General features: G+C 38.2%; 4 protein-coding genes and 6 pseudogenes across 11 annotated transcripts; 9 read left to right on the top strand and 1 right to left on the bottom strand.

Moving 5' to 3' along the window:
- The first annotated feature begins 3,899 nt into the window (after nt 1-3,899).
- LOC104763924 (putative calcium-binding protein CML18 pseudogene) lies at nt 3,900-4,709 on the top strand (annotated as a pseudogene). The gene has a single exon (XR_015590999.1). The product of XR_015590999.1 is annotated as a putative calcium-binding protein CML18 pseudogene (transcript).
- A 639-nt stretch (nt 4,710-5,348) lies between these two features.
- On the bottom strand, nt 5,349-7,230 carry LOC104763925 (uncharacterized). 3 transcript variants are annotated; one of them, XR_763706.3, is made up of 9 exons: nt 7,077-7,226; nt 6,631-6,844; nt 6,467-6,525; nt 6,306-6,365; nt 6,115-6,184; nt 5,879-5,948; nt 5,729-5,755; nt 5,521-5,642; nt 5,349-5,420 (listed from the first exon to the last, which is right to left on the bottom strand). XR_763706.3 is itself a non-coding variant. In XM_010487333.3 (8 exons), exons 2-8 carry the CDS (start codon nt 6,841-6,843, stop codon nt 5,593-5,595), a joined length of 549 nt encoding a protein of 182 aa, XP_010485635.2. In that variant the 5' UTR covers nt 6,844; nt 7,077-7,230; the 3' UTR covers nt 5,349-5,592. The 3 variants fall into 3 exon arrangements, 1 of the variants encoding a protein (XP_010485635.2); XR_763705.3 differs by having other exon boundaries at nt 5,349-5,417; nt 7,077-7,216; XM_010487333.3 differs by having other exon boundaries at nt 5,349-5,642; nt 7,077-7,230.
- Nucleotides 7,231-7,363: 133 nt separating this feature from the next.
- Nucleotides 7,364-9,463, top strand: LOC104763926 (F-box protein At3g03040-like; annotated as a pseudogene). The gene is made up of 4 exons (XR_015591064.1): nt 7,364-7,496; nt 7,636-8,575; nt 8,667-8,807; nt 8,902-9,463. The product of XR_015591064.1 is annotated as an F-box protein At3g03040-like (transcript).
- Nucleotides 9,464-9,494: 31 nt separating this feature from the next.
- LOC104763927 (F-box/LRR-repeat protein At3g03030-like) lies at nt 9,495-11,626 on the top strand. The gene is made up of 3 exons (XM_010487334.3): nt 9,495-10,757; nt 10,849-10,989; nt 11,076-11,626. Exons 1-3 carry the CDS (start codon nt 9,786-9,788, stop codon nt 11,409-11,411), a joined length of 1,449 nt encoding a protein of 482 aa, XP_010485636.1. The 5' UTR covers nt 9,495-9,785; the 3' UTR covers nt 11,412-11,626.
- Nucleotides 11,627-11,748: 122 nt separating this feature from the next.
- LOC104763928 (F-box protein At3g03040-like) lies at nt 11,749-13,867 on the top strand (annotated as a pseudogene). The gene is made up of 5 exons (XR_015591613.1): nt 11,749-11,773; nt 11,916-12,011; nt 12,109-12,999; nt 13,089-13,229; nt 13,317-13,867. The product of XR_015591613.1 is annotated as an F-box protein At3g03040-like (transcript).
- A 419-nt stretch (nt 13,868-14,286) lies between these two features.
- On the top strand, nt 14,287-16,307 carry LOC147920034 (F-box/LRR-repeat protein At3g03030-like). Its single transcript, XM_087500562.1, has 3 exons — nt 14,287-15,392; nt 15,534-15,674; nt 15,774-16,307. Exons 1-3 carry the CDS (start codon nt 14,451-14,453, stop codon nt 16,095-16,097), a joined length of 1,407 nt encoding a protein of 468 aa, XP_087356688.1. The 5' UTR covers nt 14,287-14,450; the 3' UTR covers nt 16,098-16,307.
- Nucleotides 16,308-16,491: 184 nt separating this feature from the next.
- On the top strand, nt 16,492-18,387 carry LOC147920035 (F-box protein At3g03040-like; annotated as a pseudogene).
- A 417-nt stretch (nt 18,388-18,804) lies between these two features.
- On the top strand, nt 18,805-20,825 carry LOC104763929 (F-box/LRR-repeat protein At3g03030). Its single transcript, XM_010487336.3, has 3 exons — nt 18,805-19,910; nt 20,052-20,192; nt 20,292-20,825. Exons 1-3 carry the CDS (start codon nt 18,969-18,971, stop codon nt 20,613-20,615), a joined length of 1,407 nt encoding a protein of 468 aa, XP_010485638.2. The 5' UTR covers nt 18,805-18,968; the 3' UTR covers nt 20,616-20,825.
- Nucleotides 20,826-21,009: 184 nt separating this feature from the next.
- Nucleotides 21,010-22,896, top strand: LOC147920036 (F-box protein At3g03040-like; annotated as a pseudogene). Its single transcript, XR_015591614.1, has 4 exons — nt 21,010-21,054; nt 21,150-22,035; nt 22,125-22,265; nt 22,353-22,896. The product of XR_015591614.1 is annotated as an F-box protein At3g03040-like (transcript).
- Nucleotides 22,897-23,359: 463 nt separating this feature from the next.
- Nucleotides 23,360-25,341, top strand: LOC147920037 (F-box/LRR-repeat protein At3g03030-like; annotated as a pseudogene). The gene is made up of 3 exons (XR_015590558.1): nt 23,360-24,428; nt 24,570-24,710; nt 24,810-25,341. The product of XR_015590558.1 is annotated as an F-box/LRR-repeat protein At3g03030-like (transcript).
- The last annotated feature ends 232 nt before the right edge of the window (nt 25,342-25,573 follow it).

A 25,573-nucleotide genomic window follows, 5' to 3' on the forward strand; every position in this document is an offset into this window, starting at 1 on the left:
AAGAAAGAAAAATTACTCATGTATTTATAATTTTCTAGAATAAATGGTTTCGAAGACAAAATACTCGTTGAAATTATGGTATACACACACCGTCTGCAACATCAAAGAAGTGGTTTTAACTGGCATGGCATCTGTGCGCAAGCCATACATATTATCCCGTGTTTCTTTTTCCAATTTTTTTACCGCTTAAGACAAACAACACTAATTAATTCTAAATTTGTTTTCACTCAAATAAACCTTTTGTGGGGAAAAAACAAAGAGGCGTTGAAACATTGTTGACACCGACATCATCTTTTTTTTTTTTTTTAAGTGATCTTTCTTGTTATAAATTGTCTTCTAAAACCCCCATGATGTGAGAATTTGTTTAATGTAATGACTTGTAAGTGGTAATTTGCTTTATCATGTAATGTTATGACTTGTAATTGGTAATTTGCTTCATCATGTGGACTTTGGATTTGTTGATACTTGACATTATGTGTGTGATTTGGACTTGACGATTTTAGATTATTGAATTTGAATTTAAGAGATGAAATACGTAGAAAAGAATCAGGGAAAATGAGTATGGATGAAATTTATTGCAATACGATATAAAATACGACAATAAAGAAAAGAAAAAAAAGCAGAATACGATATAAAATACGGATATCATCTTTATTCACACGATTTATATAATTAAGATTCATACACGTATTTACTATTCACCCAGACATTTTATTTTTTTTAATTAAAATTGTTTTACGATATTACCAATCAGATGAGTTAAAGCTGTACTTTTTGATCCGGTTCATCAATCATCAACACGAGATAATTCTTGGGTCACTTGGATGTTTCCTTTGTCACCGTGATCTACGTCGAAGTTGGATTCTCCGTACATGTGACTTCACAAGAGTCAACAACAACAAAGTGCCCACACTTGTTCAGTCCTTGTTGCCGTACAGTGCCAGGTGGCGTGACGCTACCTTTTCCCATCCCTTTTTACAATCCAAATCACACAGCTGTATTTAATTTGTGTAATGATCTGAATTTCCAACAATTTAATCAACCGAATATAATGATTGTTAGTGATTTAAATTTATTTTTATATATTTGCTATCAAAGTTTTTTTACTCCTCTTTATCTTTCTCGGGTCAAATGTTGCGATTTGTAAGTCTGAATTATTATTATTATATTTTGTTTGTCAAATTTTTAAAATCATTAGCTGGTTCTATATGTATAATTTACGGTTTTAAAAAATATAAATATAATATCTAGTTAATCTTCTGTGCACAACTACATACAACAAATAAAAAAAAACAATTCATAGTTTTTTCCTTATAATTTGCTTATGCTTTGCTTAATTTTATTTACATTTTATAATAATATTTCCTTTTTTTTGTGTTTTTATTCCTACTAAAAGCATCAAAATTATTGACATGTAATGAATCTGCTACCAAGATTCACAATATGTCACTAGGGCAGAAAAACATCTACTTAAAAATTTCAGATTATAGTTTTGGTTGCAACTTGCAAGTAACTATAGTATTTGTTCAATTTAAATAATTTTATTTGTAGATGATATATAATGTTCAATAATATAAAATCATATATTGTATTTAATATATATATATATTCTTCTGGTTTTTATTTGTTTCCTTTCTTTTTCATTTTTCGAAAAAATTATTTAAAGTAATGGGTTGAAGTCTTTTAGCTCACCCATATACTATAATTGAAAATAAAAATGCATAAAGCATCATCTAGGCATTGTCGATGTATGAAATTATCAAACGAAAAACGTGACGACCAAACGAAATAACAAGTCCATATGTCGTCACTTAAAGTAAGTATGCACTTTTTCTTTGTCGTCCTGATTCCTGAAGTATATTAAACTTTATATCTTGGAATAGAAATCATTCTTCCTCTTTACATTCGTGTCCCTGATTATTTTCCACATGTTTCATCTCTTTAGTTCAAATTAAATAATCAAATGGACTAAAAGTCTAAAACCGTCAAATGTTCACATGACATATATATCAAACATGTATCATATGTAAATGCAGATTCTGGAACAACTCACTCCGAGGAACAAATCGTTGTGCCGAACAGAGTGTTATGCCAATCAGGAAACTGCATCAGATCACAAGCGCATGAGTTGCTGACGTGGATGTGTGAGCTGACGTGGCAAGACGTGAGAGAATGTGATGATGTGTCGAGGAAAGTTGATGACTTGGCATTGAAGATAGAGACGAGATTGTTCTTGGAGATATGAAGAATATTCTCCACAGCAAATTAAGGAAAGGATAAACTTGAGCAGCAAACAGTTTCCTTATCCTTGGAGATATGAAGAATATTCTCTAAATAAATAAGGAAAAGATAAGGATGAGAGCAAACAGTTTCCTTATCCCTTGATACTTGGAGATTCACTTTCTAGGGTTTCTCAAGTCGTGTATATATATTCTAGGAGTAGGCCACGAGCCAAGTTGAACACTCTAGAATATTGATACAGTAAACTTCGAAGCCAGAAAAATAAAGCTTAGAAGGTGTGTTCTCAGTTCTCTGTGACGTTAATCAGGGAGGTGATTAAGTGCGCAGAGAATTGTTTTTGCTTTCTCTTAGATCTACATCGGTGAGAGTTTAGATAGAAAAGAGAGATGGTTGGGTTTCTTCTCTTATAGATAAAAGAGAGGGTTGGTTTTTTTTCTCTTAGATCTACACAGGATGTTGTGTTAGATAGAAAATAGAAAGTCTTAGATTCATTCTTAGTCGGGATAATTCCTATTGGGTAGAATAGGTTGAGTGAGGGCCGAGACAAAATTGTATCATTGTAAGAGATAAATTTTGTTAATAAAATTGAATAGAAAAGCATTGGCTTGGCGCGTTCCAAGTGTGAATCAATTTGTTGTGTGTCTCTATACCCTTTCATCATCGCTCGGACCTAACCCAGAGTGTCTCCTTCGAGAAAGAGGTTTCCCCCTCCGATATACTCTCGAGATGCCTCGGCCAAACTCGAACGCGGTAAAAGCCTCCGGCTCCCATACACCGAACGGATGCACCGATTATGCGAACCACGTATGTCGTATCGTATCAAGCGATGGTAAGATGGTTTGATCATCGGCATCTTTCGCATCGGTGCAAAGTTTGGAACTTGAAGGGCTATGACTGTTGAGATTTGTGATAGGGTCTGGGATACGCTACTGTGGAAGAATTTTATTACTATATCAAGGGATCAAGGGTATTCAGTATTCTACTATTCTCTCTTTTTTTTTTTTTTTTTTTTTTTTTTTTTTTTTTTCTTTTTTTTAAAAAAAGAGTACTCTTTATATCTATTAAAGATATGATGAGCTCTATTAAAGAGGAAAAATTAATAACCAAATCAAATTGAAATAAATTCACATCATTTTTTTTTTTTGAGAAACATCATATTTACAGTTGATATATATATTTCTGAAAACTATAAAAATAATAATTTACATTTGATAGATTCATGCATAGATTAATTTGAAAGAGGATATGAACATTGGGACTAAACATGTACTATTTGTTAAAAGAATTAATAAAGACCATATATTACGGATATAAAATTACTTTGGAAGAAAATTTGAACATTCATGCTAAAACATGCATGTAAAATCTGATTCATACATACTTAGCTACAAATGTCGAAAATATTTTATATATGAGAAAAAAATAACATTTTTTGTATTGTCAAAGTGCCAAAGTGCAAAATAACGTTTTTGAATTAGGTGTTAGCACGACTGTTTTTGCCTCCACCGAACAACCGTTGACCGTTTCAATAGTAAGGTAGGTTCGAATAATTAATCGTTAAAAAAAAAAATCGAATTCCATCCTCAATCATTTAGATGATTTAAATAATAACAGTTATTCGCTTGCACATTAATAAGAATTCAATCCTACTTGTTTTAAATTCATAATCTCATTCATACCTGTCGTTGACTCTGTCAAGAAGATACAAAAAAATCATTCTAAAAACCAAGAAAAATAAATAGAAACGTTGTTATTCATTGAAGCTTGACCGAACTCAAAATCAGATTCGAGATGAGTGACGACGGAGGGAAACCGGCGCCGGCGAGACTAGGCGACGAGCAATTAGCGGAGCTTCGGGAGATATTCCGATCATTTGACCAGAACAAGGATGGGAGTTTGACGGAGCTCGAGTTAGGCTCACTCCTAAGATCTCTCGGTTTAAAGCCGAGTCACGACCAGCTCGACACCTTGATCCATAAAGCAGATCGGAACAACAACGGTCTGGTCGAGTTTTCCGAGTTCGTCGCTCTCGTCGAGCCGGATCTGGTCAAGTGTCCTTACACGGATGAACAGCTCAAAGCCATCTTCAAAATGTTCGATCGCGACGGAAACGGTTACATAACGGCGGCGGAGCTAGCGCACTCGATGGCGAAGCTAGGTCACGCGCTGACGGCGGAGGAGTTAACCGGGATGATCAAGGAAGCAGATCGAGACGGCGACGGTTGTATCGATTTCCAAGAGTTTGTTCAGGCGATTACTTCAGCTGCATTTGATAATGCTTGGGGTTGAAGAAACAAAGGTACATATAAATATAAAAAATAGTTTGAAATATTTGTTTTTTTGTTTTTGGCTTCATCCTCAAATCAAAGACATTTTGGAAGTATATGTGTGTAGTAGTAGTAGGCGTGATGATTCCATGGAAAGAAATTATTTGTGTTATTTATAATTTCATATATTCTTTGATGAAATTTCGATAGCTTGAAGAGAAAGCTATCATTGTTGGTTTCGATCTTTAGGGGGGAAAGTAATACTTTGCGATGCTGCTATGCGTGTGAGTCAGTTCTCAATCCGTCGCTAGATTTAACCACTTTAGTTTACATAGAGATAATGAAGAAAGGTCTCTCTCAATCGCAAAAACAAAAGAAAGCGCATGACGACTTGTTTTCAAAGATGATGAGAAGATAAAATTGGTTCGTCTTCCCCTCAAGAATTCGTTTTTGCTTTTACCTCTTCATTTTCCTTCACCACGTACACGTTTCGCGCCAGATACATAAAGGACCTTCAATAAACAAAAGAAGTCACAAACAAAGCTGACTGATTTATTCGATGAAAAAAAAAAATTAGACAGAATTAAATCCAGTCTTAAAAGGAAAGTAATTTAGAAATACAGTATGTGGTCAATTTCTTGCTTAAAGGATTTTTTTATCTGTTAACGATGTAGTGTGGGGGGGGAAACTATACATGCATCTCGATACAATGTTTAGTCAATAGGCTTTTACGTTGAAACATGGAATCACTTTGTTAACTGGTAGGCACGGATATATGGGTAGAGTACGCTTCAAAGGATCGTTACAATAAGCAGCGAGTGGCTTCATTTCATCACTTCATTTCAGGAAGTTGCTTTGTCATTTATATTGGATCCGTCTTCTCTCTTGAGACAATTGTCGTATGATTATCTTCTAGTAAGACAAGTGTACAGTTCCATGTAAAAATTGGGTTATCTACTCGAAAACCATTCCCAATAAAATGGTTAAGAAGAAGGGAAAACAGATTTGTCACCGAGAAATGTCGAAAAAATAACATGCTCTCCCTTCAGCCACATTGTGGTAATTGTCAAATCCAAGAGTTATGTTACATAAGCTTTAGTCCACCTGTAACTTCATCAACATTATCAACGGGTCCTGCACAAGTACCACTCTTATTAAGAACTTGTATCTACAATATATTATATCTCCTACTACTTAACTCATAGATGATAATAACTTACCAAGAATAGCCATTACTGTCCTTGAATCTGGAAAAAAAGAACAGAACAAGTAACACATTAGATTCTTCTATTGTCAGGACTATGGTTAAGTAGGATTTAAAGTTTGAGAATGGCTTGAATTCCAAATGACAGTGACTATGGGAAACTCACTTGGAGCGATCTGTGTTTTTCCGGCATCAATGGTGATATGGGTTGGTAGTTGAAGGGACTTTGCTCTTTCCTGTTGGTAAGAACAACATTTTTAAACAGAAACATGTCAACATAAGAGATCTTATGATTTTTTTCAATCTAATTAATGTATTTTGTAAGTTAAAAAAAAATGTTCAAGAAATCTTGCAAAGGGCAAGAATATTTCTTCAGCAATAACACAAGTTTAGTAAACTCACTTGGAGAACTAGCATCTGTTCCTCACTCTCGATTTTGACAACAACTTTTGGCTGAGCACAATATTCCCATCTGCATTAGCAATCAATTTTTGATAGGCAGAAAACACAACAAAAATTTGTTAATTTCGTCTGTAGCCTATGGAGAAGAAAAAAATAGTTGAAGTAGACTACTATGGCATGGTGTGATGTACCTGTTCAAGGCTCTTGGTGCCCGTTGAAGGAGTTTCTTGTATAAACCTAAAGTTGCATGACTACATATATACATATAATGCAAACCAAAAGAGAAGAGTTACTATAATGGAATTTAAGAAATGCTATTGAAAACTAAAAGAGAATTTGATGATAAAATCACCTGCATTGAGCTGCAATCTTCCCTTTGCCCATTTTAAGATCATTCCTCACAACCAAAACCTACACAGATAGATAACACCACCAACAACAACAAAACATTCATATTGGTGTCTGTGGTACAATAATGCAAAAGACAAGAAGGCAGAGTGTGAGCTATAGAGAAACCATTTTGAATTTTTTTCGTAAATCAGCTAGTTTCTCTATCTGAAGAGGTTCCTTGGATTGAGTCTTCTTATGTCGTGCATTTATGGCGACAGATTTGGAAGACGAGACAAAGATTCTGCGGGTTAGTTGTAAAGTGCTGATGAAATATCCAAGTGCAGCTCCAACAAGTAAACCACTTATTAATATTATTAACCACATGATCATATCCACCATCCTTCAAGAAACAATGAACAGAACTTTTCATTTAAACTCAAAACAATGTTGTTGAATCAATGTGGAAAACAAAAAAGGCTGTGTGGGAACGGAGCTATTGATTCGATAGAGCTACAGAGTACTACTTCCTCAAGACATAAGGGATTGATTTGGTCGATCAAGAGAAAGTAATAAAAGCAATCTAGAAACAAATCTACGAGGGAGGATTAATCATTAATGGGAAGATACGTTACCTTTATTCTTCTGGGCCGGCGGCTGAGCAGTGAACAAAAAAAAAAAAAGTCATGTTTCTTCTTCAACGATATCGGCGGCGATTGTTATGGTGTTTGGGGGCACACGGATATCTCTATCCTTAACATGTATTAACTTCCAATTAATCTCCTTTTTAAAAATATAGTAATAAACAAAGAGTTAAATCACAGGAACAAAGACTAGTTTATTTATTGATAAAATCTCCAAAGTACCCCTAAAAATTCCCTACAACGTCTTTCTCTTCTTCGTCACTAGACAAAAGAACTGCCCAATTTTGTGAAGAAGACTTGAGAGAGCGCCGCACAAAATTTGCAGTTTCAGTCAATTTCAGCTTCGCGGTCTCAAAAATTTGCAGTGCTGGTCTTTTGGGAGGCACAACCTCAGAATCAATTTTGCTCTAGGTGAGTTTCCTATATCGCGTTGTTGTTGTTTAAAGTGTTAGGTTTGAATCAACCTCTCTCTAGTCGTAGTAGTACCAGTGGAACTGTTTTGGTAAAAATTGATTTGCTTAGGAACGTTGTGTATGTTTCTTTGAAGCAGAGAAGAATGGATCTGTTGAGCAGTTTACCAGACGAGGTTCGTTGTCACATACTGTCGTTCCTCACCACAAAGGAGGCAGCTTTAACCTCGGTCCTCTCTAAGAAGTGGCGCAATCTGTTCGCGCTCGTCCCTAATCTTGACTTTGATGACTCTGAGTTTCTTCATCCGGAAGATGGTAAGCGGGAAAGAGACGGTATCCTTGAGAGCTTCATGGGTTTTGTGGATATGGTATTGGCTTTGCAGGCCAACTCTCCCATTCATAAATTCTCCCTCAAGTGTAAAGATGGTGTTTGTGAATCTCGTCTGAATCGTTGGATCTGTCAAGTTCTGCAGCGTGGTGTGTCGGACCTCGATCTTTCCATTGATATCAGAGAGGCTTATCTGCCTCAGGAGATGTTCGTCTCTAAGACACTAGTCAACCTGAAACTAGCAAGTGCATGTGGTATTCACTGGTGGACTGGAGCTGAAGGCACTTGCTTACCAATGCTTAAAAGTCTTTGTGTTCTCTCGAGGAGGATTTTTTGTGATGATAAGCTTCAGGTGATGCTTCCAGCTTGTTTCCCTGTCCTTGAGGATTTACGAATGGCTAATATGGAGTGGATTGATTCTGATGAAACTGTGTCAAGTGCAACCCTCACTAACCTACTTATTAGCGGCTTCCCCCCCTGAAAATCTGAAGAGCATTTCCTTTGATACTCCAAATCTGATTTCCTTATTCTACTCTGATTTTGTTGCGGAGGACTATCCATTAGTCAATATGAAAAACTTATCCCTGGCTCGAATCGTCCTTAGAGCAAATGACGATCAGATCAAGCGACTTAGAGGGCCAAATAATGTTCTGTTAGAGGATGATGTCGTTCACCAGTTTGGCAATCTGGTGAAGCTCATGAATGGCATACAAAATGTTCGGGAACTTCACTTGTGTCCTGATACTCTCGAGGTATTATATTCTTTTTCCTCTGCTGCTATTATATTGTTTGTTAATTGTAATATGTCTGGTTTGGGGTTGTTTCTTACTTGTTTGTTTTCAGGTGCTTTCTCTATGCTGTGAATCTCTGCCTGTGTTCAACAATGTCAAAACTTTAGCTATTTACAGTGAAGAGGTTCGAGGATGGCAAGCTGTGCCTGCTCTTCTAAGGAATTGCCCACATCTAGAAATCCTAACCTTTGAGGTGAAAACTATAAACCATGAAAACTACTTCCACCAAACATGCAGCTTCATATATACTTACAGTAACCTTAGAATTGTCTCGTTTCTGCTTTCAGGGTCTCGTGCACTATGTGACAGATAAATGCGGGGATGCTTGCAGCTGCATTTATCGCAAGGACAAAGGCAGTTCGCTCACAACTTCTCCGGTGAAAGTGGTCAAGGTTAAAGGGTTTGGAGTAACAATGAAAGAGTTGAACATGGTCGAGCATTTCTTGGACTATTTCCCCTGTTTGAAAGAGATGAACCTCTACATTGAAGAGGATACCCTTACACAACTTGGAAAAAACCCTCAAGTGTCTGAAATCTTGGAGATGATTGAAGAGTTCAAGGAGTTATATAGTTGCAATGTCTATACGTGTCTCATACGTCGACTACACAAAGCCAAAGCCCCTTCAGAATTTGACTCATCAGATCTTTGTTTCGTTTTTTAGTTTTCTGTGTGTATCTTTTAACTATCAGATCCTCGGCTCGGCGAGACAGTATGTCGCACCTGTTTTGCCAAAATTTTCAATTGTTTTTGGGTGATTTCAAGATTATAGGGCAAGTCGTGTAGATGTTCTAATTCGTTCGGTTTAATGTCCATTCCGAGATTGCAATACACGTATGGTTTGGTGTTTACTTGCTCTTCAAACAGTAACACGCGTTAAGTAATCACAATTAATATTTTTTATTGATAAAAAAATCTCAAAATTAATAGCACTCCGTCTCTCTCTCTTCTTCGACTCGCTCGTTCACTGGACGCCTCAATGAGGAGTTGCCCTAATTTAGAGTGTTAGTTTAGTTGTGCGAAAATTTGCATTTTTCAGTATCGTTGGTGTTTTAGGTGTCACAGTCTCAAAATCAATTTGCTCTTTTTGCGTTGTTGTTGTTAGCTATTAGGTTTTGAATCAAACCGCTCTTGTATTAACCATTAGAACTGTTTGGTGAAACTGATTTGAAGATGGATCTGTTGAGCAGTTTACCAGAAGATGTTCGTTGTCATATATTGTCATTCCTCACCACAAAGGAGGCAGCTTTGACATCTCTTCTCTCAAAGAAGTGGCGCAATCAGTTTGCACTTGTCCCTAATCTTGATTTTGACGACTCTGAGTTTCTTTATCTGGAAGAAGGTAAGTGGGATAGAGATGATGATGATGATGATGATGATGATGATATACTTGAGAGCTTCATGGGTTTTGTCGATAGAGTATTGGCTTTGCAAGGTACGTCTCCAATTCGTAAGTTCTCCCTCAAGTGTCAAAGTGGTGGTGTTTCTCAAGCTTGTGTGAATCGTTGGTTATCTCAAGTGCTTCAGCGTGGGGTCTCGGACATTGATCTTACCATCGAGTTCAAAGATGATTATTTTCCGCCTCAAGAGATGTTCGTCAGTGAGACATTAGTCAATCTGAGACTAAAAACTGAATTTGGTGGTATTCGTTGGTGGGCTGGAGCTGAAGGCACTTTCTTACCAATGCTTAAAAGTCTTGAGATAGACTCTTGGAGGTTCTTTTGTGATGATAAGATTGAGTTGATGCTTCCTTCTTTCCCTGTGCTTGAAGAGTTACGATTGGTAGGTGTTGAGTGGATAGATTCTGATGACACTGTGTCATGTGCAACCCTCAATAAGCTACTTCTTAGCGCCACCGGTCCCAAAGCCTGTCGAAAACCAAAGAGCGTTTCTTTTGATACTCCTAATCTGCTTTCCTTAGCTTACTCTGATTGTGTTGCTGAGGACTACCCATTGGTTAATATGAAAAGTTTACTTAAGGCTCGAATCATCCTTGGAGTAGATGAAGATCAAATCGAGCGGATACGAGCCCCAAGTAACAGTTTGTCAGATGATGATGTTGTTCTCCGATTTGGCAATGTGGTAAAGCTCATAAAGGGCATACAAAATGTTCAGGAACTTCACTTGCATTCTGATACTCTCGAGGTCAGTTTTTTACTTTCTTCTTTCTGGTCTAGTTGAGATATATTGGTTGCAAGATGTTATAGTTGTGTTTTTTTCTTTTTTCTTGTTTCAGGTGCTTTCTCTGTGCTGTAAATCGATGCCTGTGTTCAACAACATCAAAACGTTAGGCATTAAGAGTGACGACGACCGAGGATGGCAAGCAGTGCCTGCTCTTCTAAGGAATTGTCCAAATCTAGAAATCCTAAACTTTGAGGTGAATTCTATAAACCATGAAACTACTTGGACAAAGCATGCGGTTTCGTACTTACAGTAATCATATTGTCTCGTTTCTGCTCTCAGGGTCTCGTGCACCATGTGACAGACAAATGCGGGGAGGCTTGTGACTGCATATACCGGAAGGAAAAAGGCCGTTCGCTCAAATCTTGTCCAGTAAAAGTGATACAGATCAAAGAGTTCAGAGAAACAATGAAAGAGATGCACCTGATAGAGCATTTTTTGGACAATTTTCCATGTTTGAAGGAGATGAAGATCTGTAGTGAAGAGTATGGTCCTTCACAGCTTAGAACCGACCCTGAAGTGTGTGATCTTATCTTGGACATGATAGAAGAGTACAAGGATTTATATAGTTGCGATGTCCAACTCTACGAGCCATGTGACAAGTGTACTGAACCATGAAGTCTTTGAATAAAGCCCCCTCGGAATTTGACTTATCAGATCCTTGCTTTGTTTTTCTTATCTCATCTAAGTGTATCTTTTAATTATAATATCCTGCTGGTGGCACCTTATCCTCGGCTTAGCCAGACTGATTGTCATGCTTATTTTGCTCAAGTCTTCAGAAACTTTCCAATTGTTTTGGGATACTTTCAAGACTGATTTTCATCTTCTGACTTCTTATTGTGTGCATTTAACTCTCTTTGCATTTGATTATCACTTGTTGGTCTCACTAGATTATGCCATAAATATTTGAGTAAATCTTGATATTGTTGCAACTAGCAGATATCAGGAAAAGGTGATGAACGATACTTATTTGGTTGGTGGTTTTTACAAAAGAAAACAGTAACACGTCAAATCACACTAGCAAACTTTTAGATAAAATTTATTCCGCACTCAGTCTCTCTGCTCTCACCGACGCCTCATTACCCTAATTTTGAAGTGTTTAGTGCTGCGAAAAATTTGCAGTTTCAGTGTTGGTCTTGGAGATTGGCCTCTGTATCAAGGTTGGTGACCTAGTTAATCATATATATCTTTTTGGGTATGATGTTGATGTTGTTCTGAGTCTCAATATAAACAAATCGCTCTACTACTTTTGTGGAACTGTTTGGTTTTTGGTAAATTGATTTGCGTGGTTGTGTATGTTTTTTTCCTCAAGCAGAGAAGATAGATCTGCTGAGCAGTTTACCAGACGAGGTTCGTTGTCACGTTTTGTCCTTCCTTACCACAAAGGAGGCTGCGTCGACATCACTTCTCTCAAAGAAGTGGCGTAATCTGTTTGCACTTTCCCCAAAACTTGACTTTGATGACTCTGAGTTTCTTTATCCGGAAGATGGTAAGCGGGAAAGAGATGGAATTCTAGAAAGCTTCATGTATTTTGTGGATAGAGTATTGTCTTTGCAGGGTAATTCTCCCATTCGTAAGTTCTCTCTCAAGTGTGAAACTGGTGTCTCTCCAGCTCGTCTAAATCGTTGGTTATGTGAAGTGCTGCAGCGTGATGTTACGGATCTTGATCTCACCATTGATTTAGGGTATGGTTATTATCTGCCTCAAGAGTTGTTCGTGAGTGAGACACTAGTCAGTCTGAAGTTAAAAAGTGCGTATGGTATTCATTGGTGGACTGGAGCTGAAGGCACTTCTTTACCAATGCTTAAAAGTCTTTGTGTTTACTCGGGAAGGGTTTTTTGTGATGATAAGCTTCAGGTGCTTCTTCCTTCTTTCCATGTCCTTGAGGATTTACAAATGTCTAATATTCAGTGGATAGATTCTGATGACACGCCATATTACCGGCTTCCGCGCTCAAAATCCAAAGAGTATTTCTTTTGATACTCCAAATCTGCTTTGCTTTGTCTACACTGATTTTGTTGCGGAGGACTATCCATTAGTCAACATGAAAAACTTGTCTTTCGCTCGAATAGCCCTTAGAACAAATGAAGATCAAATCAAGTAAGTAAGATTGCCAAATAATGATCTCTGCGTTGGCAATGTGGTGAAACTCATGAACGGCATACAAAATGTTCAGGAACTTCACTTGTGTCCTGATACCCTCGAGGTCAGTTTCTGCTTTATTTATTTGTCAAAATATTAGTAATGGCAACATGTCTACTTGGGGAGGATTTCTTACTTCTTGTTTGTTTTCAGTTGTTTTCTCTATGCTGTGAATCGATGCCAATGTTCAACAACGTCAAAAAGTTACTTATTTACAGTGATGAGGGTCGAGGATGGCAAGCAGTGCCAGTTCTTCTAAAGAATTGTCCACATTTAGACATTCTAATCTTTGAGGTGGGAATACAAACCATCAAACACATGCACTTCATACTTTACAAGTAACAACAATAACCAAATATGCTGTCTCGTTTGTGATTTCAGGGTCTCGTGCACCATGTGACAGAGAAATGCGGGGATGCTTGTGACTGCATATATCGAAAGGAAAAAGGCCGGTCGCTCAGATCTTGTCCAGTGAAAGTGGTAGAGATCAAAGGTTTTGGAGTAACAATGAAAGAAAAGCACATGATAGAGCATTTCTTGGACTACTTTTCGTGTTTGAAGGAGATGAAGATCTATGTTGAAGAGGATGGTATTACACAGACTATGAACAACCCTGAAGTGTCTAAACTTGTCTTGGATGAGATGGAAGAGTACGACGAGATGTATAGTTGCAACGTTAAGCTATACTTGGATAAGAAGTCGATTAGAAATCTCTGAAGAAGAAGGCCTCTTAGAAATTTCGACTTATGTATCAGATCCTTAGCTTTGTTTTAATTATCATATTCCTGCTCGTGACATATTATCCTCGGCTCGGCCAGACTGACACGCCTGTTTTGCTTTATTCCTCGAAACTTTCTGATTGTGTTTGGTTAATTTTCAAGACTTGGAAGTACGGATTGACCTAAGGGTTACTGATTGATTTTCATCCTCTAGACTCCATCTCCTTGTGTGAATTTGCAATTTGATCATTAACTTGTTGGTTTCACTAGATTTTGCCATAAACATTTGAGTAAATCTTGATGTTGTTGCAACGAACAGATATCAGGAAAAAGTGGTGAACGTGAAGCCTCCTTCAATACGAGGAGGTCCCAGCAAATGGTGAACTTTCAAGTCGGAGAAGTTTGCTCTTGTCTTGTCTTTGAATGCCTGATGTTTTTTTTACTTTGTTTACATGTTGGTTAGGTTAGAGCAAGTCGTTTAGTGGTTATAATTAGGATTGAAATATATGTATGTGACTTCACTTGTATGACTCGTTTTTGAATTTTCTTTGACGATAATATTACTTTGGTGTTTACTATACGCCTTAATAATAATTATCAAAATACCGGAAATACCCTTAAATTATGTACTCAGTCTCCTTCAGTCTATCTTCTCTTCTCTCACTGACCTCTCCATTGCCCTAATTTGCAAGTGTTTAGTGCTGCGAAATTTTGCAATTCAAGGTCGTCCTCTTGGAGATTGGCCCCTCTGTATGAGCGAGCGAGCGTAGTGTATATTTCTCTCAGGCAGAGAAGAATGGATCTGTTGAGCAGTTTACCAGACGAGGTTCGTTGTCACATACTGTCCTTCCTCACTACAAAGGAGGCAGCTTTAACCTCGGTTCTTTCTAAGAAGTGGCGCAATCTGTTCGCGCTCGTCCCTAATCTTGACTTTGATGACTCTGAGTTTCTTCATCCGGAAGATGGTAAGCGGGAAAGAGACGGTATCCTTGAGAGCTTCATGGGTTTTGTGGATACAGTATTGGCTTTGCAGGGCAACTCTCCCATTCATAAATTCTCCCTCAAGTGTAAAGATGGTGTTTGTGAATCTCGTCTGAATCGTTGGATATGTCAAGTGCTGCGACGTGATGTGTCGGACCTTGATCTTACCATCGACTTCGAAGATGGATGTCATATGCCTCAAGAGTTGTTCGTCTCTAAGACACTAGTCAATCTGAAATTTAAAAGTGAATCTGGTATCTACTGGGGGACTCGAGCTCAAGTCCCTTTCTTACCACTGCTTAAATGTCTTGATATCGAAACAGCTAAGATCTTTTGTGATACTAAGTTTGAGTTGCTTCTTCCTTCTTTCCCTGTGCTTGAGAGATTGATGTTGGCAGATATGGAGTGGATATGTTCGGATGAAACTGTGTCTAGTGCATCCATCACAAGGCTAGCTATTAACGCCACCGGCTTCAGAAGTTATCGGAATCCAAAGAGCATTTCTTTTGATACTCCGAGTCTGCTTTACTTTGGCTACTCTGATTTAGTTGCTGAGGACTATCCATTAGTTAATATGAAAAACTTACTTACTGCTCGTATCATACTTGCTGTAACCAACGAACAAGTCAAGCGGATGAGAGTGCCAAATAATGAATTGCTAGAGGGTGATGTTGTTCTCAAATTTGGCAATGTGGTGAAGCTCATGAATGGCATACAACATGTTCAGGAACTTCACTTGGATTCTGATACTCTCGAGGTCAGCTTTCTTGTCTCGTTAGTGATATATTGCAATTGCGAAATCACTGGAACTAAAGCTCTTATTGAGATGTGTTCTGTCCTAGCTATCCGTCCTTGGAAGGAGCGAGCATTATAGTTGGTTTCTTTTCCTTGTTTTCAGGTGCTATCTCTGTGCTGTGAATCGATGCCTGTGTTCAACAACGTCAAAAGGTTGGTTATTAAGAGTCACGAGGGCCGAGGATGGCAAGCAATGCCTGTTCTTCTAAGGAACTGTCCGCATTTAGAAGATATACTCTTTGAGGTGAAATTGTAAACCATGAAAAGTACTTGGACTATGACATGTGTTAAGGATACAGTTCACTCACAATAAACCTTTATTGTCTTGTTTCTCTGCTTTCAGGGTATTGTGCACCATGTGACAGATAAATGTGGGGATGTCTGCGATTGCATTTATCGGAAGGACAAAGGCCGTTCGCTCAAATCTTGTCCGGTAAAAGTGATAGAGATTCAAGGGTTTAGAGGAACAATGAAAGAGATGCACATGATAGACCATTTCTTGGATTATTTCCCATGTCTGAAGGAGATGTATATCTTTATGGATGAGAATAGTCTTGCACAGCTCAAAAACGACCCTGAATTGGCTCTAGTCATCTTGGGGATGATAGAAGAGTTCAACGAGGTATCTTGTTGCAAAGTCGAGTTGATGAAGACAATTAAACGATGAAAGAAGGTCATAGTTTTTGCCAAAAGTCCCCTTGGAATATTTGACTTGGGTTCAATTTTGTTTAATCGGCTTGAAAACCGTCTCAAAGCAAACTGACCTCTGAATCTGTTTACTTCTGTCTTTTGTCTTTGATCTTACTATCTTTTGTCAGAGGATTGTTTTAAGAGAAACAGATTCGTTTTCAGTTGAATTTTTATTAACTGATCTAAAGCTGCTACTTGAGTTTCTTTCTCTGTCACGATCACACACAGAAGAAAGGTATTCTTGGTTATATTTTATAAAAAACTTTTAAAAATAATCATATAAATTATATTTTATAAAAAAATTACAATGTAAATAAAATGAATTTCAACCCGTGCTCTAGCACGGATCTTAATCTAGTTTAGTATATTATATGAGAACAACAAAGTACATTGCTCAAACTATATTATGTACAAAAGTTACCCAAAAAATAGATCTATAATGGAACTTTACCATATTAATCTTTTTTTTTTATTAGTTGTGACATGTCAAATTGATTTTGTTTGAGAGAAGATAGATCTGCTGAGCAGTTTACCAGACGAGGTTCGTTGTCACGTTTTGTCCTTCCTTACCACAAAGGAGGCTGCGTCGACATCACTTCTCTCAAAGAAGTGGCGTAATCTGTTTGCACTTGTCCCAAAACTTGACTTTGATGACTCTGAGTTTCTTTATCCGGAAGATGGTAAGCGGGAAAGAGATGGAATTCTAGAAAGCTTCATGTATTTTGTGGATAGAGTATTGTCTTTGCAGGGTAATTCTCCCATTCGTAAGTTCTCTCTCAAGTGTGAAACTGGTGTCTCTCCAGCTCGTCTAAATCGTTGGTTATGTGAAGTGCTGCAGCGTGATGTTACGGATCTTGATCTCACCATTGATTTAGGGTATGGTTATTATCTGCCTCAAGAGTTGTTCGTGAGTGAGACACTAGTCAGTCTGAAGTTAAAAAGTGCGTATGGTATTCATTGGTGGACTGGAGCTGAAGGCACTTCTTTACCAATGCTTAAAAGTCTTTGTGTTTACTCGGGAAGGGTTTTTTGTGATGATAAGCTTCAGGTGCTTCTTCCTTCTTTCCCTGTCCTTGAGGATTTACAAATGTCTAATATTCAGTGGATAGATTCTGATGACACGCCATATTACCGGCTTCCGCGCTCAAAATCCAAAGAGTATTTCTTTTGATACTCCAAATCTGCTTTGCTTTGTCTACACTGATTTTGTTGCGGAGGACTATCCATTAGCCAACATGAAAAACTTGTCTTTCGCTCGAATAGCCCTTAGAACAAATGAAGATCAAATCAAGTAAGTAAGATTGCCAAATAATGATCTCTGCGTTGGCAATGTGGTGAAACTCATGAACGGCATACAAAATGTTCAGGAACTTCACTTGTGTCCTGATACCCTCGAGGTCAGTTTCTGCTTTATTTATTTGTCAAAATATTAGTAATGGCAACATGTCTACTTGGGGAGGATTTCTTACTTCTTGTTTGTTTTCAGTTGTTTTCTCTATGCTGTGAATCGATGCCAATGTTCAACAACGTCAAAAAGTTACTTATTTACAGTGATGAGGGTCGAGGATGGCAAGCAGTGCCAGTTCTTCTAAAGAATTGTCCACATTTAGACATTCTAATCTTTGAGGTGGGAATACAAACCATCAAACACATGCACTTCATACTTTACAAGTAACAACAATAACCAAATATGCTGTCTCGTTTGTGATTTCAGGGTCTCGTGCACCATGTGACAGAGAAATGCGGGGATGCTTGTGACTGCATATATCGAAAGGAAAAAGGCCGGTCGCTCAGATCTTGTCCAGTGAAAGTGGTAGAGATCAAAGGTTTTGGAGTAACAATGAAAGAAAAGCACATGATAGAGCATTTCTTGGACTACTTTTCGTGTTTGAAGGAGATGAAGATCTATGTTGAAGAGGATGGTATTACACAGACTATGAACAACCCTGAAGTGTCTAAACTTGTCTTGGATGAGATGGAAGAGTACGACGAGATGTATAGTTGCAACGTTAAGCTATACTTGGATAAGAAGTCGATTAGAAATCTCTGAAGAAGAAGGCCTCTTAGAAATTTCGACTTATGTATCAGATCCTTAGCTTTGTTTTAATTATCATATTCCTGCTCGTGACATATTATCCTCGGCTCGGCCAGACTGACACGCCTGTTTTGCTTTATTCCTCGAAACTTTCTGATTGTGTTTGGTTAATTTTCAAGACTTGGAAGTACGGATTGACCTAAGGGTTACTGATTGATTTTCATCCTCTAGACTCCATCTCCTTGTGTGAATTTGCAATTTGATCATTAACTTGTTGGTTTCACTAGATTTTGCCATAAACATTTGAGTAAATCTTGATGTTGTTGCAACGAACAGATATCAGGAAAAAGTGGTGAACGTGAAGCCTCCTTCAATACGAGGAGGTCCCAGCAAATGGTGAACTTTCAAGTCGGAGAAGTTTGCTCTTGTCTTGTCTTTGAATGCCTGATGTTTTTTTTACTTTGTTTACATGTTGGTTAGGTTAGAGCAAGTCGTTTAGTGGTTATAATTAGGATTGAAATATATGTATGTGACTTCACTTGTATGACTCGTTTTTGAATTTTCTTTGACGATAATATTACTTTGGTGTTTACTATACGCCTTAATAATAATTATCAAAATACCGGAAATACCCTTAAATTATGTACTCAGTCTCCTTCAGTCTATCTTCTCTTCTCTCACTGACCTCTCCATTGCCCTAATTTGCAAGTGTTTAGTGCTGCGAAATTTTGCAATTCAAGGTCGTCCTCTTGGAGATTGGCCCCTCTGTATGAGCGAGCGAGCGTAGTGTATATTTCTCTCAGGCAGAGAAGAATGGATCTGTTGAGCAGTTTACCAGACGAGGTTCGTTGTCACATACTGTCCTTCCTCACTACAAAGGAGGCAGCTTTAACCTCGGTTCTTTCTAAGAAGTGGCGCAATCTGTTCGCGCTCGTCCCTAATCTTGACTTTGATGACTCTGAGTTTCTTCATCCGGAAGATGGTAAGCGGGAAAGAGACGGTATCCTTGAGAGCTTCATGGGTTTTGTGGATACAGTATTGGCTTTGCAGGGCAACTCTCCCATTCATAAATTCTCCCTCAAGTGTAAAGATGGTGTTTGTGAATCTCGTCTGAATCGTTGGATATGTCAAGTGCTGCGACGTGATGTGTCGGACCTTGATCTTACCATCGACTTCGAAGATGGATGTCATATGCCTCAAGAGTTGTTCGTCTCTAAGACACTAGTCAATCTGAAATTTAAAAGTGAATCTGGTATCTACTGGGGGACTCGAGCTCAAGTCCCTTTCTTACCACTGCTTAAATGTCTTGATATCGAAACAGCTAAGATCTTTTGTGATACTAAGTTTAAGTTGCTTCTTCCTTCTTTCCCTGTGCTTGAGAGATTGATGTTGGCAGATATGGAGTGGATAGGTTCGGATGAAACTGTGTCTAGTGCATCCATCACAAGGCTAGCTATTAACGCCACCGGCTTCAGAAGTTATCGGAATCCAAAGAGCATTTCTTTTGATACTCCGAGTCTGCTTTACTTTGGCTACTCTGATTTAGTTGCTGAGGACTATCCATTAGTTAATATGAAAAACTTACTTACTGCTCGTATCATACTTGCTGTAACCAACGAACAAGTCAAGCGGATGAGAGTGCCAAATAATGAATTGCTAGAGGGTGATGTTGTTCTCAAATTTGGCAATGTGGTGAAGCTCATGAATGGCATACAACATGTTCAGGAACTTCACTTGGATTCTGATACTCTCGAGGTCAGCTTTCTTGTCTCGTTAGTGATATATTGCAATTGCGAAATCACTGGAACTAAAGCTCTTATTGAGATGTGTTCTGTCCTAGCTATCCGTCCTTGGAAGGAGCGAGCATTATAGTTGGTTTCTTTTCCTTGTTTTCAGGTGCTATCTCTGTGCTGTGAATCGATGCCTGTGTTCAACAACGTCAAAAGGTTGGTTATTAAGAGTCACGAGGGCCGAGGATGGCAAGCAATGCCTGTTCTTCTAAGGAACTGTCCGCATTTAGAAGATATACTCTTTGAGGTGAAATTGTAAACCATGAAAAGTACTTGGACTATGACATGTGTTAAGGATACAGTTCACTCACAATAAACCTTTATTGTCTTGTTTCTCTGCTTTCAGGGTATTGTGCACCATGTGACAGATAAATGTGGGGATGTCTGCGATTGCATTTATCGGAAGGACAAAGGCCGTTCGCTCAAATCTTGTCCGGTAAAAGTGATAGAGATTCAAGGGTTTAGAGGAACAATGAAAGAGATGCACATGATAGACCATTTCTTGGATTATTTCCCATGTCTGAAGGAGATGTATATCTTTATGGATGAGAATAGTCTTGCACAGCTCAAAAACGACCCTGAATTGGCTCTAGTCATCTTGGGGATGATAGAAGAGTTCAACGAGGTATCTTGTTGCAAAGTCGAGTTGATGAAGACAATTAAACGATGAAAGAAGGTCATAGTTTTTGCCAAAAGTCCCCTTGGAATATTTGACTTGGGTTCAATTTTGTTTAATCGGCTTGAAAACCGTCTCAAAGCAAACTGACCTCTGAATCTGTTTACTTCTGTCTTTTGTCTTTGATCTTACTATCTTTTGTCAGAGGATTGTTTTAAGAGAAACAGATTCGTTTTCAGTTGAATTTTTATTAACTGATCTAAAGCTGCTACTTGAGTTTCTTTCTCTGTCACGATCACACACAGAAGAAAGGTATTCTTGGTTATATTTTATAAAAAACTTTTAAAAATAATCATATAAATTATATTTTATAAAAAAATTACAATGTAAATAAAATGAATTTCAACCCGTGCTCTAGCACGGATCTTAATCTAGTTTAGTATATTATATGAGAACAACAAAGTACATTGCTCAAACTATATTATGTACAAAAGTTACCCAAAAAATAGATCTATAATGGAACTTTACCATATTAATCTTTTTTTTTTATTAGTTGTGACATGTCAAATTGATTTTGTTTGAGAGAAGATAGATCTGCTGAGCAGTTTACCAGACGAGGTTCGTTGTCACGTTTTGTCCTTCCTTACCACAAAGGAGGCTGCGTCGACATCACTTCTCTCAAAGAAGTGGCGTAATCTGTTTGCACTTGTCCCAAAACTTGACTTTGATGACTCTGAGTTTCTTTATCCGGAAGATGGTAAGCGGGAAAGAGATGGAATTCTAGAAAGCTTCATGTATTTTGTGGATAGAGTATTGTCTTTGCAGGGTAATTCTCCCATTCGTAAGTTCTCTCTCAAGTGTGAAACTGGTGTCTCTCCAGCTCGTCTAAATCGTTGGTTATGTGAAGTGCTGCAGCGTGATGTTACGGATCTTGATCTCACCATTGATTTAGGGTATGGTTATTATCTGCCTCAAGAGTTGTTCGTGAGTGAGACACTAGTCAGTCTGAAGTTAAAAAGTGCGTATGGTATTCATTGGTGGACTGGAGCTGAAGGCACTTCTTTACCAATGCTTAAAAGTCTTTGTGTTTACTCGGGAAGGGTTTTTTGTGATGATAAGCTTCAGGTGCTTCTTCCTTCTTTCCCTGTCCTTGAGGATTTACAAATGTCTAATATTCAGTGGATAGATTCTGATGACACGCCATATTACCGGCTTCCGCGCTCAAAATCCAAAGAGTATTTCTTTTGATACTCCAAATCTGCTTTGCTTTGTCTACACTGATTTTGTTGCGGAGGACTATCCATTAGTCAACATGAAAAACTTGTCTTTCGCTCGAATAGCCCTTAGAACAAATGAAGATCAAATCAAGTAAGTAAGATTGCCAAATAATGATCTCTGCGTTGGCAATGTGGTGAAACTCATGAACGGCATACAAAATGTTCAGGAACTTCACTTGTGTCCTGATACCCTCGAGGTCAGTTTCTGCTTTATTTATTTGTCAAAATATTAGTAATGGCAACATGTCTACTTGGGGAGGATTTCTTACTTCTTGTTTGTTTTCAGTTGTTTTCTCTATGCTGTGAATCGATGCCAATGTTCAACAACGTCAAAAAGTTACTTATTTACAGTGATGAGGGTCGAGGATGGCAAGCAGTGCCAGTTCTTCTAAAGAATTGTCCACATTTAGACATTCTAATCTTTGAGGTGGGAATACAAACCATCAAACACATGCACTTCATACTTTACAAGTAACAACAATAACCAAATATGCTGTCTCGTTTGTGATTTCAGGGTCTCGTGCACCATGTGACAGAGAAATGCGGGGATGCTTGTGACTGCATATATCGAAAGGAAAAAGGCCGGTCGCTCAGATCTTGTCCAGTGAAAGTGGTAGAGATCAAAGGTTTTGGAGTAACAATGAAAGAAAAGCACATGATAGAGCATTTCTTGGACTACTTTTCGTGTTTGAAGGAGATGAAGATCTATGTTGAAGAGGATGGTATTACACAGACTATGAACAACCCTGAAGTGTCTAAACTTGTCTTGGATGAGATGGAAGAGTACGACGAGATGTATAGTTGCAACGTCAAGCTATACTTGGATAAGAAGTCGATTAGAAATCTCTGAAGAAGAAGGCCTCTTAGAAATTTCGACTTATGTATCAGATCCTTAGCTTTGTTTTAATTATCATATTCCTGCTCGTGACATATTATCCTCGGCTCGGCCAGACTGACACGCCTGTTTTGCTTTATTCCTCGAAACTTTCTGATTGTGTTTGGTTAATTTTCAAGACTTGGAAGTACGGATTGACCTAAGGGTTACTGATTGATTTTCATCCTCTAGACTCCATCTCCTTGTGTGAATTTGCAATTTGATCATTAACTTGTTGGTTTCACTAGATTTTGCCATAAACATTTGAGTAAATCTTGATGTTGTTGCAACGAACAGATATCAGGAAAAAGTGGTGAACGTGAAGCCTCCTTCAATACGAGGAGGTCCCAGCAAATGGTGAACTTTCAAGTCGGAGAAGTTTGCTCTTGTCTTGTCTTTGAATGCCTGATGTTTTTTTTACTTTGTTTACATGTTGGTTAGGTTAGAGCAAGTCGTTTAGTGGTTATAATTAGGATTGAAATATATGTATGTGACTTCACTTGTATGACTCGTTTTTGAATTTTCTTTGACGATAATATTACTTTGGTGTTTACTATACGCCTTAATAATAATTATCAAAATACCGGAAATACCCTTAAATTATGTACTCAGTCTCCTTCAGTCTATCTTCTCTTCTCTCACTGACCTCTCCATTGCCCTAATTTGCAAGTGTTTAGTGCTGCGAAATTTTGCAATTCAAGGTCGTCCTCTTGGAGATTGGCCCCTCTGTATGAGCGAGCGAGCGTAGTGTATATTTCTCTCAGGCAGAGAAGAATGGATCTGTTGAGCAGTTTACCAGACGAGGTTCGTTGTCACATACTGTCCTTCCTCACTACAAAGGAGGCAGCTTTAACCTCGGTTCTTTCTAAGAAGTGGCGCAATCTGTTCGCGCTCGTCCCTAATCTTGACTTTGATGACTCTGAGTTTCTTCATCCGGAAGATGGTAAGCGGGAAAGAGACGGTATCCTTGAGAGCTTCATGGGTTTTGTGGATACAGTATTGGCTTTGCAGGGCAACTCTCCCATTCATAAATTCTCCCTCAAGTGTAAAGATGGTGTTTGTGAATCTCGTCTGAATCGTTGGATATGTCAAGTGCTGCGACGTGATGTGTCGGACCTTGATCTTACCATCGACTTCGAAGATGGATGTCATATGCCTCAAGAGTTGTTCGTCTCTAAGACACTAGTCAATCTGAAATTTAAAAGTGAATCTGGTATCTACTGGGGGACTCGAGCTCAAGTCCCTTTCTTACCACTGCTTAAATGTCTTGATATCGAAACAGCTAAGATCTTTTGTGATACTAAGTTTGAGTTGCTTCTTCCTTCTTTCCCTGTGCTTGAGAGATTGATGTTGGCAGATATGGAGTGGATATGTTCGGATGAAACTGTGTCTAGTGCATCCATCACAAGGCTAGCTATTAACGCCACCGGCTTCAGAAGTTATCGGAATCCAAAGAGCATTTCTTTTGATACTCCGAGTCTGCTTTACTTTGGCTACTCTGATTTAGTTGCTGAGGACTATCCATTAGTTAATATGAAAAACTTACTTACTGCTCGTATCATACTTGCTGTAACCAACGAACAAGTCAAGCGGATGAGAGTGCCAAATAATGAATTGCTAGAGGGTGATGTTGTTCTCAAATTTGGCAATGTGGTGAAGCTCATGAATGGCATACAACATGTTCAGGAACTTCACTTGGATTCTGATACTCTCGAGGTCAGCTTTCTTGTCTCGTTAGTGATATATTGCAATTGCGAAATCACTGGAACTAAAGCTCTTATTGAGATGTGTTCTGTCCTAGCTATCCGTCCTTGGAAGGAGCGAGCATTATAGTTGGTTTCTTTTCCTTGTTTTCAGGTGCTATCTCTGTGCTGTGAATCGATGCCTGTGTTCAACAACGTCAAAAGGTTGGTTATTAAGAGTCACGAGGGCCGAGGATGGCAAGCAATGCCTGTTCTTCTGAGGAACTGTCCGCATTTAGAAGATATACTCTTTGAGGTGAAATTGTAAACCATGAAAAGTACTTGGACTATGACATGTGTTAAGGATACAGTTCACTCACAATAAACCTTTATTGTCTTGTTTCTCTGCTTTTAGGGTATTGTGCACCATGTGACAGATAAATGTGGGGATGTCTGCGATTGCATTTATCGGAAGGACAAAGGCCGTTCGCTCAAATCTTGTCCGGTAAAAGTGATAGAGATTCAAGGGTTTAGAGGAACAATGAAAGAGATGCACATGATAGACCATTTCTTGGATTATTTCCCATGTCTGAAGGAGATGTATATCTTTATGGATGAGAATAGTCTTGCACAGCTCAAAAACGACCCTGAATTGGCTAGTCATCTTGGGGATGATAGAAGAGTTCAACGAGGTATCTTGTTGCAAAGTCGAGTTGATGAAGACAATTAAACGATGAAAGAAGGTCATAGTTTTTGCCAAAAGTCCCCTTGGAATATTTGACTTGGGTTCAATTTTGTTTAATCGGCTTGAAAACCGTCTCAAAGCAAACTGACCTCTGAATCTGTTTACTTCTGTCTTTTGTCTTTGATCTTACTATCTTTTGTCAGAGGATTGTTTTAAGAGAAACAGATTCGTTTTCAGTTGAATTTTTATTAACTGATCTAAAGCTGCTACTTGAGTTTCTTTCTCTGTCACGATCACACACAGAAGAAAGGTATTCTTGGTTAGGACCGGCCAAAACCAAACCAAATGAATTCAGGACCAAAACAATTGATTTTGAGGAGTGAAGTGGCTGGGTAACATCTTTATAGAGAAGAAAGGTAGAAAACCATCAAATTAAGCCGGTTGAAGGAGCTGGATAAAGTAGGACCAACGTCTTCAGTTTATGAATTTGGTTT

The sequence above is a fragment of the Camelina sativa genome, chromosome 19 (genome assembly GCF_030686135.1).
Source record: "Camelina sativa cultivar CO46 ecotype springtype chromosome 19, ASM3068613v1".
In the NCBI taxonomy this organism is placed as follows: Eukaryota; Viridiplantae; Streptophyta; class Magnoliopsida; order Brassicales; family Brassicaceae; genus Camelina; species Camelina sativa.

Excerpts from the sequence above, each read along its gene's own strand:
- LOC104763925 (XM_010487333.3), bottom strand. The coding sequence starts at position 6,843 with ATGGTGGATATGATCATGTGGTTAATAATATTAATAAGTGGTTTACTT. Across the intron at positions 6,526-6,630 it reads TACGAAAAAAATTCAAAATG|GTTTTGGTTGTGAGGAATGA; the intron begins GTTTCTCTATAG and ends CTATCTGTGTAG. Across the intron at positions 5,643-5,728 it reads GACAGTAATGGCTATTCTTG|GACCCGTTGATAATGTTGAT; the intron begins GTAAGTTATTAT and ends GTACTTGTGCAG.
- LOC104763927 (XM_010487334.3), top strand. The coding sequence starts at position 9,786 with ATGGATCTGTTGAGCAGTTTACCAGAAGATGTTCGTTGTCATATATTG. Across the intron at positions 10,758-10,848 it reads TGCATTCTGATACTCTCGAG|GTGCTTTCTCTGTGCTGTAA; the intron begins GTCAGTTTTTTA and ends TTCTTGTTTCAG. Across the intron at positions 10,990-11,075 it reads TAGAAATCCTAAACTTTGAG|GGTCTCGTGCACCATGTGAC; the intron begins GTGAATTCTATA and ends TTCTGCTCTCAG.
- LOC147920034 (XM_087500562.1), top strand. The coding sequence starts at position 14,451 with ATGGATCTGTTGAGCAGTTTACCAGACGAGGTTCGTTGTCACATACTG. Across the intron at positions 15,393-15,533 it reads TGGATTCTGATACTCTCGAG|GTGCTATCTCTGTGCTGTGA; the intron begins GTCAGCTTTCTT and ends CCTTGTTTTCAG. Across the intron at positions 15,675-15,773 it reads TAGAAGATATACTCTTTGAG|GGTATTGTGCACCATGTGAC; the intron begins GTGAAATTGTAA and ends CTCTGCTTTCAG.
- LOC104763929 (XM_010487336.3), top strand. The coding sequence starts at position 18,969 with ATGGATCTGTTGAGCAGTTTACCAGACGAGGTTCGTTGTCACATACTG. Across the intron at positions 19,911-20,051 it reads TGGATTCTGATACTCTCGAG|GTGCTATCTCTGTGCTGTGA; the intron begins GTCAGCTTTCTT and ends CCTTGTTTTCAG. Across the intron at positions 20,193-20,291 it reads TAGAAGATATACTCTTTGAG|GGTATTGTGCACCATGTGAC; the intron begins GTGAAATTGTAA and ends CTCTGCTTTCAG.